Consider the following 14954-nt stretch of genomic DNA (forward strand, 5'->3'; position numbering starts at 1 on the left):
CAAAATATAAATACCACTAAAGCCATCCTTCATCCTCTTAAAATGCAACTGATTATTACTGAAATTTTTAAGGCAGTCTTCCCACATTCAAAAGAGTATTTAAATAATAAGACTGAACAACTTATAAACCACTGCTGTCTTCGATATTGGACCTTTTCACTTTCTTCTGGGAGTCACTTTTCACAAAACATACTACTTCACAGGAGTGAGGATAGACGTAACTGAGTGACATACACATTCCAGGCACATGGTGGGGCTGATGCAACTACTCAGATGACCACATACCCGCAACAGTTTCCAGTGAGTGAAATACATATCTTTGAGCGGAATGATAGTTTACTACAGGTCAAGGATTTTCAAGGTCATTCTTAAATATTCATTACGTGTAAAGTCCAGGGGCTACAAGGTGTGTTGTGAAGTTAATCCTTGGGCCTGTGTTAGTCAGCTCCCACAGCGTTCTGCACAGGTTTATTTTCCTAAAGGCGGTGGTCCCTATTCACTTCTAATATGAAGAAATACTCTCCACATCTGGTCTTTCCCGTTTTGTCTCTCACTATTCAGTGTGTTCTACCCAAACTGAACCATTTTGTCCCCTTAAGATGCCTCACATTTTCCTGTGATCCTTCTCCTCTGTGGAATGTTACCTTGTTGAAGCCCTTCCCAAATGATGTGATTTTTCCTTCCTTTATACTCCATGGTATTTGTACCACTTGTACCACTTAGCCTTGTATTTCAGATATTTATGCTTCCCTGTTGTCCATTACTATGTACACTACCCAACACGGTTCATATTAGACTTAAGTTCATTTCCATGACAATGAGACTAGAATTTATTGAGCACTTAAATATTATTATAGTGATGACATTGTCATTTCCCTAACAGTGCTTTTTGCATGTTATGTACACACAAATAGGTCTTTGTTTTATGTGAATAGTATCACCCTATAGGTATTTTTCTGTTTTGTCCCTGAACATGTGATGAAAATCTTTTATATATATGTAAGTATGTCATTATTTTTAATGGCTACATAATACTCTACAAAATGGATGTTACCTGCTTGATTTAACCACCAGTGGACATTTTAGGAAGTTTTTAAATGTTTGATACTATAGATAATGCTACAACATAAGTCTTTGCACACGTGGGCAGATAGACCAGAAAGATAGCTTCTTAGAAACAGTTACTGGGACAGAGGGTATGTACATCTTTAACTTGTTAGTGCCAAAATGCCTTCCCCAAACACAAAATTTGTGTTTCCACCAGTAGGGTGTGAAAGTACCCATTTCAACATGACTGCATTTCATATTATCAACCTTTTTAATTTTTGCCAGTCTGTTGCACAAAAAATGTTCTCACTTGAATTTACATTTCCTTGTTTACTAGTGAGGTTAAATGTCGTTTCATATGTTGGCTATTTGTATTTCTTCTCTGAGAACTGTTGTTCATATCTCTTTACCAGCTTTTCTGTTAGGTTATCTTTTTCTTAGTGAGTTGTACCACTTTTTTTTTTTAATAGATTTTCGACGGTAATCCTTTTCTCATACATTGCAAGTAGTTATTCCCAGTTTGTCATTTGACCTTTAACTTTACGTGACTTAATTTTTAGGTAGGCAAATCGTTAAGCCGCCTTCTTTATGGCTTCTTCCTTAGAAAGGCTTTCCAGTCCTAAGATTATAAAACTGATAGTTTTATTTATTTATAACTATTAATAATTTATTCTGATAGTTTTATTTAACTTTTAATCCTTTAATTCATTTGAATTTTGAGGTTTAATAAAGATGGTGATGTATGGGGCACCTGGGTGGCTCAGTTGGTTGAGTGTCCGACTCTTGATTTCAGCTCAGGTCATAATGTCAGGGTCATGAGATCAAGCCCCATGTTGGGCTCCATGCTCAGCCTGGAGTCGGCTCAAGTTTCTCTCCCTCTGCCCCTCCCCCTACTGGTGTGTGTGTGTGTGTGTGTGTGTGTGTGTGTGTGTGTGTACATACATACACACACATGTTCACTCTTTAGCTTGCTCTCTCTGAGTCTTTAAAAAATAAAAAGTAAAAGAAATAAGAATAAAGATAGAGATGTAATCCTTCCTCTTTCCAACACTATTGAAACTTTTCCCACTGATGGGAAATACCGGTTGGAGACTAAAAGTTCTCTATTTTGGGGGGGGGGGGGGTTTATTTCATTTGATTCCTGTCCCAGTACTTTGATTTATTCTTTTACCTGATACTAACTTTAGGGTCACCTTGTGGATGTCATTAATTTTTAATCTTATTGGAAGTTCTGTTTGGATTGCATTTAACTTAATGGATTACTTGAGGAGAATGGACCTCTTTGCAATATTAAATCTCCCATTTTGCACTCAATAGTAAGTTTCTCCTACTTAATCAATTCTTTTTGTTCTGTGGTAAGGGTTGTTCTTTTGTAAGGTTTTATGGCTTTTATAGCTTTTCCCTCTAGATCCTGTACCATTTTGTTAGATTTCTTCCTAGGTATTTCATAATTTTTATTACCACTGTGAATAGGATCCTCTTTTCTATTAGGTTTCCTATTGGATTTTGTTTACTATATAATACTAATATTTTTTTATGTTTATATCTGACCACCTTATTAGTCTTAATAGTTTTTCAGTTGATTCCTTAGATTTTCTAAGTGCACAGTTACATCATCTGCAGAAACAATAAGTTGTTTTCCTCTCATTTATTCTTCATTTTTCTTGTCTTACTGAATTTTTAGGGATTTCTAGGACATTAGCCATAAGAAGAGGCATCTTTCTCTTGTTCTTTAGAAGTCCTCCTTTCTATTTTAACATTAAATTTGATGCTTGCTGTGGATATCTGATAGTCATTTTGTCAAGTTGAAAGAATTTCTTCTGTTTTTCACTTTCTGAATATTTTATCAAAACTCAGTGTTTATATCAAATACTTTGACAATTACTGAGATCATTTTTTTCTTTAATCTGTTAATGCAGTTATCTTAAATTATTTTTCCTGTTGTACTAGTCTTGCTTCCTTGGGATAAATGCTACTTGAATATGATACCACTGATACCATGATATTACTTGGTCTTTTTAATGCCTTGCCACTAAATTTGATTTTGTTTAGAATATTTGTATCTGTATTCATAAGCAAAATAATTAGACCTGTACTTTTTTCCCTTTTTTTCTTATATCTCTCCTTGCTGTGTAATACTTTATATACTTTTGAGCTGACACTTATTCATAAAACTATCTGAGCCTGGTGTCTTTCAAGATGGCATTTTGGCTGCCTTTTTAATTTTAATTATGATATTCATAATAAAAATTGTTAACATCCTAACCACTTTTCTCTAATTGTGACCGAGTTGCTAATGTCATGAGACATCAGGTTTTTTTCACTGTTATTGAGAAATAATTGACATACATAACTGTATTAAGATGTACAACGTGATGGTTTGGTTTACATGTACTGCAAAATGATTAGTTAGCACAGTGGATTCAGCTAACATCCATTTTCTCATACAGATATAATAAAAAGAAAAAAAATTTCTCCTTGTGATGACAACTATAAGGATGTATTCCCTTAACTTTCCTGTATATCATATGGCAGTGTTAGCCACAGTCATCATGGTGTACGTTACATCCCTAGTACTTACTTATAACTGGAAATTTGTACCTTTTGACCACCTTCCTCCAATTCTCCCTCCTCCCATCCTCCACCTCTGGTGACCACAAATCTGATCCCTTTTTTCTGTGAGTTTGGTGTTTTTGTTTTGTTTAGATTCCACATATAAGTGAGATCATACAATGTTGTCTTTCTCTGACTTACTTCACTTGGCATAATGCCTTCAAGTCCTTCCATATTGTCCCAAATAGAATTTCCTCATTTTTTTAATGGCTAAATAATAATCCATTAAATACATACACATCTTTATCCACCCATGGACACTTAGGTTGTTTCCATGTCATGGCTATTGTAAATAATGCTGCTGTGAACATGGGGGAGCAGATACCCCTTTGACATATTGTTTTCATCTCCTTTGAATATATCCCTAGAAGTGGAAATTGCTGGATCATATGGTAGTTCTATTTTTAATTTTTTTTAGGAACCTTCATAATGCTTTCCATAATGGCTGCACTGGTTTACAGTCCCACCAGCAGTACGCAAGGGTTCCCTTTTCTCCACATCCCTGCCAGCTTTTATTATCTCTTGTCTTTTCGATGATGGCTATTCTAACAGGTATGAAGTGTTATCTCATTGTGGTTTTAATATGTGTTTCCCTAATGACTAGCGACACATCTTTTTATGTAAAATCAGAAAAAGTACTTTTTTGTACTTTATTGGCCATCTATGTATCTTCTTTGGAAAAATGTCAGTTCAGGTCCTATGCCCATTTTTTTTTAATTGGGTTACAGGTGACCCTTGAATAATATGGGTTTGGACTGTGTGGGTTCACTTAAATGTGTATCTTTTTCAGTAAATAAGGTACCGTTCCATAAGTGTATTTTCTCTTGTAATTTTCTTAACATTCTCTTTCTTCTAGCTTACTTTATTGTAAGACTCTAGTATGTAATACATATAACATATATGTGTTAATCGACTGTTTATGTTATGGGTAAGGCTTCTTCCAGTCAACAGTAGGCTATTAGTTAGGTTTTAGGGCAAAGTTACACATGAATTTTAACTGTGTGACGACTTGGCACCCCTAATTTCTGTGTTGTTCAAGAGTCAACTTCTTTTTGCTATTGAATTATAGGAGTTGTGTGTGTGTGTGTTATATATAAAATATATAAGATTTTATTTATTTGAGAGCGAGAGCAAGCAAACACGAGCAGGGGGACAGAGGGAAAAGTAGACTACCTCCTGAAAAGGGAGCCTGACTTGGGGCTCCATCCCAGGAGCCTGGGATCATGATCTGACCTGAAGGCAGACACTTAACTGACTGAGCCACCTAGGCACCCCTAAGTTCTTTGTATATTTTAGATCTTAACCCCCTTTATCAGATACATGGTTTGCAAATATTTTTGCCCATTCTGTAGTTTGTCTTTTCATTTTATTTATGATTTCTTTTGAGGTACAGTTTGATGTAGTCCCACTTAATTTTTTTTTTTTAATAAAGATTATTTTTTTGAGAGAGAAAGAAAAGAGCAGGGAGAGGGGCAGAGGGAGAGCAAGAGAGAGAATAATAAGCAGACTCCCTGGTGAGTGCCCAATGTGAGGCTCGATCCTATGACCCTGAGATCATGATCTGAGCCAAAATCAAGAGTCAGACACTCAACTGACTGAGCCCCCCAGGCGCCCCTATTTTTTGTTTGTTACTTTTGCTTCAGGTATGATTTCCAAAAAATCATGTCGAAGAACTTATTTCCCATGTTTTCTTCTAGGAGTTTCATGGTTTTAGGTCTTATATTTAAATTTAAGCTCTTAATCCATTTCGAGTTAATTTTTGTGAGTGTTGTAACATAGGGGTCCAATTTCATTCTTCTACATGAGAATATCCATTTATCCCAGCATCATTTATTGGAAGTGATGACCTTTTCTCCATTGAGTATTGGCTCCCTTGGCACATTTTAGTTGGACTGTTTATATTTGGGTTTGTTTCTGGGCTCTAGATTCTGTTCTCCTGATCCATTTGTCTATTTTTATGCCAGTGTTATAATGTTTTCAAGACTATAGCTTGAAATCAAAGTGTGATGCCTCCTGCTTTTTGTTATTCTTTCTCAGGATTTCTTTGGCTATTTGGGATATTTTGTGGTTCCATATAAATTTTAGGAGTGTTTCCTCTATTTCTGTAAAAAATGCCAGTAGGATCTTAACAGGGATTGCACTGAATCTATACATGGCTTTTGATATTTTAACAATATTAATTCTTCCAGTCGATGAACATGGGCTACTTTTTCATTTATATGTGTCTTTGGTTTCTTTCATCAGTGTCTTAGTTTTCAGAATAAAGATCTTTGACCTCCTTGGTTGGATTTGTACCTAAGTATTTTATTGGTTTTGATGCTATTATAAAGTGGGATCAGTTTCTTTTTCAGAAAATTCATTGTTAAAGTATCAGTTTTCTTAATGGTAAAATGGGGATAACTAAAGCCAGCTCCCAGTATTGTTGTAAGGATTAAATGACATAATTGCTTACCATAATTATGCTTCACAGATTTAAATGGTCATTAGTGGTAACAACTAATGTCACTATTATCCCTCAAGTGGATGTAATGTGGTTATCTTAATCATCCCCTGCTGTTGCAAGTGGGCTGGTAAACTCCATACTGAAGAGAGAGGATACAAAGATTAGTTTATGGTCTGGCCAACAGCACTAGGCATCAGCTCAGCGTGACACACCCCTTTGGGAGTCCAGATCTCCCTCAGGACTAGAGCTGCTACTTGCAGTGCTCTCTCTCTCACAGATAAGGATGTACCACCTCTGTTGTACAAGGAACCCATGGCAGGGGCTGTGTGTGTGCATCTTGGACACGTGGAGTTTGTTCTCCACCTTGGGTATGATTACTTAGGTTAGTTATGAAAGATCTTTAAGTTGAATGGAAAGATGACTTTTTTTTTTTTTAAACATTTTATTTATTTGACAGACACAGCGAGAGAGGGAACACAAGCAGGGGGAGGGGGAGAGGGAGAAGCAGGCTTCTCGCGGAGCAGGAAGCCTGATGCGGGGCTCGATCCCAGGACCCTGGGACCATGACCCGAGCTGAAGGCAGACGCTTAATGACTGAGCCACCCAGGTGCCCCAAAGATAACCTGTTTCTAAAATTATTTGAAAAATCAGGATTGTAGGGGGCCTGGGTGGCTCAGTCGTTAAGTGTCTGCCTTTGGCTCGGGTCATGGTCCCAGGGTCCTGGGATCAAGCCCCACATCAAGCCCCACATTGGGCTTCCTGCTCAGCAGGGAGCCTGCTTCTCCCTCTCCCACTCCCCCTGCTTGTGTTCCCTCTCTCGCTGTCTCTCTCTCTGTCAAATAAATAAATAAAATCTTAAAAAAAAAAAAAAATCAGGATTGTAATGTGTGAAGAGCTGTGGATTACATGATTGGTCCTAAGAACATTCTCAAGGGGTTTTGTTGCTTATTTGGCAAATACTTAGGAGTTTGGTCTCAGTCCTTTTGACAGGAGTGTAAAATGTCAGGCTGGGATAGACATATGAATTAGAAAATGGAGGCTTGCAGCATTCTCACCAGCAAGCACAATATGGTTTTTTCCAGTCTTATTACTTCAAAATCCTTCATCTGATATTTGAAGTGTATTTATGTTGAGTCATTTCTTTCTTGCTTGCTGGTGAACCAAAAGATCATGAAATGATTCTGCAGAGCCAGTAGCATTACGTTCAGTTTCTTTTTTTGTATATATCAGATAAGAGGTTTGCAAATGGAAGTAGGGCCGCCTCACATCCTCTGTATGGTCATGGCAGTGATGCTTGCCTTTTTGTCACTGATGCAACATTTGTTAGTTCATAAACCCATTTCCAAAGAACCTAAGGGCTTTTTGATAAAAGGTGACTATAGTAAGAATGAAGTTAGTTTTTAACAGGCTACTTTTGTTTTTACAAACGTTTCTTTCCTTCTTCCTAGTATTTAGAAAGTACTAGTGTTTTAAGTATGTTGTGGAGTCGGGGTGGGGAGGCTGACAGGACAAATGGAAATTAATGCATATATTTGGAGTTGGGATTTCTTAAGTCTTCAACTAGGAAGGAAAAATAGAAGTTTTGGGTTTCATCTCGGCTTAAGTCTCTAAATTGCTCTCTCAACCATCCCTCTGGTTGGTGAAAAGCTCACACATCTGAGGAATTAAAGCACCTGAAGAGGCTAGGTTGACTTTCGGTGAACCTTATACTAGTAACAGAAATGAAAAGGCCACATTTCAGAGTTGTGCGTGTGTCCCCATAGACTAGGGGACCCTGTACACCTCCCCTCCCGTCTTTAACTCGTTGCCATCCCTTTACTCCGCAGGTAGGTCCTCCTGTACCTGGTAGGCCTCAGTGGCTACAGTCCTTCCAGTAAGCCTAAGAAAAGTTGTCCAAATTTTCTGAGATTTTTACAGGATTTAAATACTTCTTTGAGGGGGTATTTGTCCTGTCACGGAGTGACAGTGGAGCAGGGTCAGGACTCAGGCCCTGGGGGCACGCCAGGCTACATTCATTAGTAGCCATGCAGCAATGTTCTGGTTATTGTTTCCAGCTCTTCCTGTATTCTGCTTTTATCATTGGAAATACCCGTAATTTCATGAGATTGTTAAGATGTTACTTTTATTATGATACACACTATATATTTCATATTTTTAAAATACACTATTACATATAATTATCATCTCATTATTTTTCCTTTTAAGTACTAATGTCTTCTTTTTCCAGAGCAATCATGAAATTTCACAGTATGAAAATGGAAGAAATCAACAAAATTATTCGTGACCTTTGGCGAAGTACCTATCGTGGACAAGGTAATTGACATGGTTTGTCGTGAATGCTTTTTTTCCAAAGCCCCATCCCTAGCTCTTGCCGCATAGGATCTCTCATCATGCCAGCATTATCGCCTGGACCCCTTTCTGAACATCTCTTTGAGATTTTCTAAGAATTCTTATCTTGACAACATCTTGTAGCAGAGAAAAAAAATGCAAGGTTTTTTATTCCAGAGCCTGACAGGACTTACATATTTGGCTGTGTACATATTATATTTAACTGATGACCTAATAGATTCTGTTGAAGTGTAGATAGGGATAAGCTGAAAGGCGATAAGAAGAAAACCAGCAGGAGGAAACTCTTAATAGGGGAACTAAGAAAGGCAGAGCTGAGACTGAGGGTTGGGGCATCTGGGTTGCTTTTGCCTCCTGAACCCTTTCAGCCAGTTTGGTAATGTCAGCTTCACACATTGCTTCATAGAAGCCTTACTTAATACCTGCGAGTGACAAAAGGCTACAGAGTGTAGGCTCCTCTGAAATAATCTTCTTTGTGTGTCAGATATTGAATACATAGAAATTCGGTCCGATGCCGATGAAAATGTATCAGCCTCTGATAAAAGGCGGAATTATAACTACCGCGTGGTGATGCTCAAGGGAGACACAGCCTTGGATATGCGAGGACGATGCAGTGCTGGACAAAAGGCAGGTACCTCAGCCTCGGGAGCCACCTGTGCACAGAGAAATGACAGGGAGAAACTACCCTTGGTGCCGTGAAAGCACCCGGGGCTGCCCGGGAATGGTGAGAAGCTCCTCGGAGCACTGTTTGTTGCCACATAAAGTTGATCAGACTCCGCTATCCCGTTCCACTCTTCCAGTCCTCACCAGCATTTCCTGCACCATTAGGTGGTCCTTTCGGAGAAGGGGTCTGAAACATTCTCACATGATAGGCCTTACGCAGAACAAGCAGCTAACAACCATTGTTTCATAACATGCCTTGTGGGAATAAAGTTCCTGTGTCATCACTTATAAGACACTTTTATGTGCCACCAAGAAAGAAAAAAATTGCAGCTGTAATTGTAAGAGTGCATCCTGATTTCAGAGCAGTCAAAGGTGGGGGAGGGATGTTAGAAACAATGATAGGCAGTATTACCAAACCAGATCCTAGGTTGAGCCAGATGAGGCATTAAAATATAAAACTCTCATTGAGAAAGCAGCCCCATCACAGGACTGAGTCCCTGCCCCTCTCCCCCTTCAGCCCAGCCTTTGGGCCTGTAGATCCTCTAAAAGAAAGGTGTGCTAGGGGCATCTGGCTGGCTCAGTTGGTAGACCATACACCTTTGATCTTGGGGTTGTGAGTTTGAGCCCCGTGTTGGCTGTAGAGATTGCTTAAAAATGTTAAAAGAAGGGTCTGCTAGACCAGAAGCCATAACACCCACAGTTGCCTCTCCCCTCTATACACACACACACACACACCCCACCACCACCACCACCCCATCCCTACCACCCCAGCTCCTGGACCAGGCCACTTAGCTCCACCTGAGGCTCTGGCAGAATAGGCTATGTTGGATAGGGAGCACAGAGCAAATCAGAAAGAGGAATAAAGCTCTAATGAGTCAGGAAAATTGGACCTGCATCCTTGGGAGAACGAGGCTGGGTCCTTTGTGTGCAGGTTTGTAACAAGATGGTCTGGATTCTTGAGCTTCCTCCTTTCAGATTAGAAGCAGATTATATCTGATAACACTTCTAGACCCCCAATTTTCTAAACAAAATCTTAACAGTTCTCGAAATGGCTGCTCACATTATCTGAGGATATCATAGTTTTCAGTTTTTGCTTTAAAACAATCCTGTGTGTATGTATTTTGTTGTCAGCCCAGACAGCAGATACCAATTTAAGGCACATGCAGATTATTATCTTAATCATAGCTTGCAAAAATGAGAAATTTGTGATCTATAATCAGTATTCCTACTTGGCTTTGGTGATTTTCAGTGGTAATTGTGAATGAGAAAATAGAGTTTGAAACCTGTCCCTTTGGATTAAGAATACTTTGAAAATTATTTTCTGAACAAAGATTTCCTAAAGATACTCTAAATTATAAAAATGAACAGTAATTGAGGAAGACGACTAATAATTTCGTAGAGGTGGGCCAGGAACTTCATTTAAACTCTACTCGGAGTACATGGTGGTAGAGGTGGCAGCCATAGCAGGGTTCAAATACGGGAAGGAAGTGTCTTCCCCAAAGGGCCCAGCTATGATCCTGACTTCTGTCTGCCAGCCTGCCCTGGGCGTCAGAAGCTGTAAACTGCTCTGTCACTCACGGATGCTCCTTTGTTTGCAGGTTCGGGGGACAGGGTATTGACACCTCACACAAAAGTAGTTTATACTTCCTAGACTACTCTGTCACTCTTAATTCTGAGTCCCTTATGCCCTCAGATGGCTTCAGCTGCATCTGAGGGTATTAGTGTTGGGTTTCTATTAACCAAGAAAGTGCCTCCAAGTGTCAGTTCCTTGGATTTCCTATAGGTAAGCTTAAATAAAACCATACTTATGTACTCCCGATAACATTGACAAATAAAACCATACTTATGTACTCCCGATAACATTGACCCAGGAATATTCTTTCTGTCCCGGCTTGCTCAAAATTATACACGTAGACATTTAAGTGTAGGTAAAATCACAGTGTCCCTTTTGCACCACGGAACAGAGAGATTGCAAGATCACTCAGAAAAAGTGTGTGTGGGACTCTGGAAGTTGTCATGTGTCCACGTTTTCTAACTAATGTCATTATCAGGAAAATAAAAGATCCAGGCCTTGAATTTTTAATGTTGTTAATCTTATACTATTACTCAAATTACTAGTTACAGATAAACAGTAATGCATTTCAGATTCAAACCTGTGCCTTCCAAGTTTCATTATAGCTGACAAGATTTGTGTGTATTTGGGGATAGTGAGATCACCATTGCTTTTAGCGTTTTATTTCACTGCCAATGACAGATGGCTCACCTTCTGGAAGGGTTTAAGAGTCTGGTCACAGTGCCAGGCTGTCCCAGATAAAGGAGCAGTGATTTACCTGAGGTCAGTGAGCCCATGACGTTGCTCCCTTTCCCTGACAAAGACAGTAGGCCGGGTCTGCCTGCTTTCCTAAAAGTGAATGAGGAAAAGGTCTGTGCGGTACAGCTCAGCTCTGGTGCTTCATTCCAGGTATTAGCCTCACTCATCATTCGCCTGGCCTTGGCTGAAACGTTCTGCTTGAACTGTGGCATCCTTGCCTTGGATGAGCCAACAACAAATCTTGACCGAGAAAACATTGAGTCTCTTGCACTTGCTCTTGTTGAGTAAGTATCTCCAGTTTGGGGGCAGGTTATGATAGAACTCTTTATCTTACCTTAAAAGCTATGGTGAAAATCCTCTCTAGATGTGTCTTCCTTGGAGAAGCTGGTTGGTGGCAGACCTTAGGCTTCACCTTTGATAGTAATTCTTCAGATGCTTAAAAAAGAACTAGGTAGTGAACAGCAGTCCCAGACACATCCTGCATCTCCCCGAGTGTGTTCATAGGGAAACTGAAGGGTTTCCTGGCTTGGTTTGGTTTTTCTGTAAACCCCCCCGCTAGCGGAGCCCACGTGTCATGTAGAGGACTTAGCATGCCCTGCTAAAACATTTGTAGGTGGTAACAGGGGATTTGGGCCCATCTCCCCAGCCCTATGAGGAATGACAGCTCTTACTCAAAAAGTGTAATAGTGGTTAAGTAGACTCTAGAAAGTAGAATTGCACATACCTTTGCCACATTCACATGCCCTTGGTACAGGCGCCAGGGATAGGCACCCATTGCTGAAAGACTGTGCTGACAGAGGAAAGGCCCTTTTTCTAAGCTAGAGCAGCTGTTTTGGGTACTCTGGCTCCAGATACCTTCTTTCTGGCAGAGAGGATATCAGGGACCCCTTTCTCAGCCATGTCTCCGTAGTCTTGTGTGGCCAGTGCGTAAGGGCTACTACTTTTGAAAGCTAAGTGCATCCAGCTGCAGGCAAGGGATAAATAAATTAGTTAAAAGAAAAAGCCTGATTTCAGTCTCATACCTAGTTACCTCAGCATATAGATAATGAGCAAAAATGTTCCCAGTACACCCACTCAGGCCTCCTTTGTGTCATACTAATGATGCATCTAGTGACTGGTGGTGGCAGAATTCTAAGTAGACCCAGCTCCTGAGAAGGCAGAGGGGCTTGCAAATGTAATTTCCCTTGCCTGTAGTCAGTCTTTTTTTTTTTTTTTTTTTTGTCTCTCAGAGAGAATTAGTGACAGGTCACAAAAACCCCAGACAAATACGTCAGACTCCTCCTAAAGTTGAACAGCACAGATATTAAGGAAAATTACGTAAAACATTTCTACCTGCTTTAGTAAGAAGAAATTTGTGTTCTGGAAGAAACTACATCGAGTATTCTTCCCAGTGCCTGTGTCAGACCTAGGTGAAGACTCACTTCAGGCACCGGCACTGTCACGGGGTGGGGGGGGGTGGTGGAGAGACGGGACTCATAGCCGGCGGGTGTGAAGGCCTTGGTCCACCCCACCCCTTTCCAGTTTCCTACAGGGCTGGCACATTGTGTCAGGTGTCCAACAAGGTTCTCAGTGACTTTCTATATAAAGGAAAGGATTATTTGTGCTCTCCAGTAATAAAACATTCTAAATGTACTGTTTCAGGATAATCAAGAGTCGCTCACAGCAGCGTAACTTCCAGCTTCTGGTCATCACTCACGATGAAGATTTTGTGGAGCTCTTAGGCCGTTCTGAATATGTGGAGAAATTCTACAGGATTAAGAAGAACATCGATCAGTGCTCAGAGATTGTGAAATGTAGTGTTAGCTCCCTGGGTTCTTATGTTCATTAAAAATAGTCAAGATTTTGCCTTGGAAACACAAGTCCTCAGGCAACTGCTTATTTCTGGTATCAAATGAGTCAGTAGGAAAATCTGTCCTCTCAGAGGAGCTTTGCGTCTAGGATTTTGAATGTCTGAGAGGTTCTGCCATCATTAAAATTGTTTCACATGGGGGCACCCGGGTGGCTCAGTCGTTAAGCGTCTGCCTTCGGCTCAGGTCATGATCCCAGGGTCCCAGGATGGAGCCCCGCATCGGGCTCCCTGCTCGGCGGGGAGTCTGCTTCTCCCTCTCCCACTCCCCCTGCTTGTGTTCCCTCTCCCGCTGTGTCTCTGTCAAATAAATAAATCTTAAAAAAAAAGTTTCACATGAAATTTGGACTGATTTCCTGAACGTCAACCCCCTACAGGCAGCCTCTGACGGGCCTGGGGGGCTCAATAGCAACACAGTTGGACTCCACTCCCCTGCTTCCCTTCCCAGCATAAATGAATGCTTCCTCGTACCTGAGGTTACTTCACTCAACTTCCACTTTTCAATGGACTTTTGAGAAGTAGGTTCTCACTGTCTTGATAATTTGAGTTATTAGCAAGCATTCGTATCTAAAGACCAGAAATGAAGAGGTTTTAATATTTCACTCTGCTCTGAACTTTATAAATCCAGGAAGTGACCACCCTCACTGGGACTCAGTTTCCCCAAGTAAAATTCAAAGTAGTCACATGGGGCACCAGGGTTTGAAGGAACCTTAAGTAATCATGTCATTCGGTACCTACCATCTTCCCTCCCCACACGCCCTTGCCAGGGAGCCATCCAAACTTGGGGCTCTCTCTAGACAGACGTTCTCCACTGTGCACATCCAGCTCTGATCAGGAGCAGGCCACCCTTGGCTTGGGGGCATGATCTGCCCTCATGAAGTCTGTCCGTCTCTACATCTGTCCTATGTACCGTCTCTGCTTCACCCTCAATCCTGATTGTTCATCCGGTGTGCATTCCGGTGTGGAAGGCAAGCAAGACTCACCAAGCCCCGGCCTCCTCCCGGTGAGGTCCGACCAGACCTGGAAGAGTAGGACTCACTCTCATTCCAGAGTCATTTCTAACAAAAGTCCAGTCACACTTTTATCCTGGGATTGCCAGCTGACACCAGGAAGCTTTTCCCAAGCACTACACACAGAATGCTACCAAGTCTCACGCTTTTGAATTGGACCATGGAGTTTTAGCTTTCTGGATCTGAGTCACGTGGCACAAGCAGTTTTGTACCATCTGTGACTCTACTGAGTCTACGGTGCAGGCAGTCCTCCTCAGCCGGGGTGTGCAAAGAAGCCCTGAGGCCCTCGGGTATCTGTGATAGGCTGGAGAACGCCCTCCGAAGATTGCAAAGTCCCAATCCCTGGAGTCTTATGAATGTTCCCTCATGTGGCGAAGAGGACTTGGCAGAGGTGATTAAAGGTAAGGCGCTTGAGACGGGATCTTCCTGGTGGGCCCTAAGTGTAATCATGGAAAGCCAAATTCAAACAGAGCGTGTGACTGAGGCCGAGCCTGCAGTGCGATGCTTGGGAGGAGGAGGGAGGGCTGCAAGCCACGCACCCCAGGCAACCAGCAGAGGCTGAAAACAGAGGAACGCTCTACCCTCAGAGCCTCCAAAAGGAACCAGCCGACACTGACTTAAGAGCCCTGATTTTGGGGTTCTGACCTCCCGAATTGTGTAAGAGAATCCGTTTGT

At 41.0% G+C, this 14954-nt stretch overlaps 1 protein-coding gene across 3 annotated transcripts in view; it reads left to right on the top strand.

Annotated features, from left to right (window-relative positions):
• Positions 1–13616, top strand: part of RAD50 (RAD50 double strand break repair protein) — a 92170-nt gene extending 78554 nt beyond the window's left edge. For all 3 annotated transcript variants that reach the window (XM_028103527.2, XM_028103528.2, XM_028103529.2), the window contains 4 exons: positions 8331–8416; positions 8934–9076; positions 11574–11707; positions 13065–13616. In XM_028103527.2, the coding sequence (XP_027959328.1) occupies positions 8331–8416; positions 8934–9076; positions 11574–11707; positions 13065–13251 (550 nt within the window). In that variant the 3' untranslated portion in view covers positions 13252–13616. The remainder of the gene's footprint in view (positions 1–8330; positions 8417–8933; positions 9077–11573; positions 11708–13064) is intronic.
• Positions 13617–14954: the final 1338 nt, after the last annotated feature.

The sequence above is a fragment of the Eumetopias jubatus genome, unplaced genomic scaffold (genome assembly GCF_037043125.1).
Source record: "Eumetopias jubatus isolate StellerSeaLion01/CBP00866 unplaced genomic scaffold, mEumJub1_p1.0 scaffold_5, whole genome shotgun sequence".
Taxonomy (NCBI): Eukaryota; Metazoa; Chordata; class Mammalia; order Carnivora; family Otariidae; genus Eumetopias; species Eumetopias jubatus.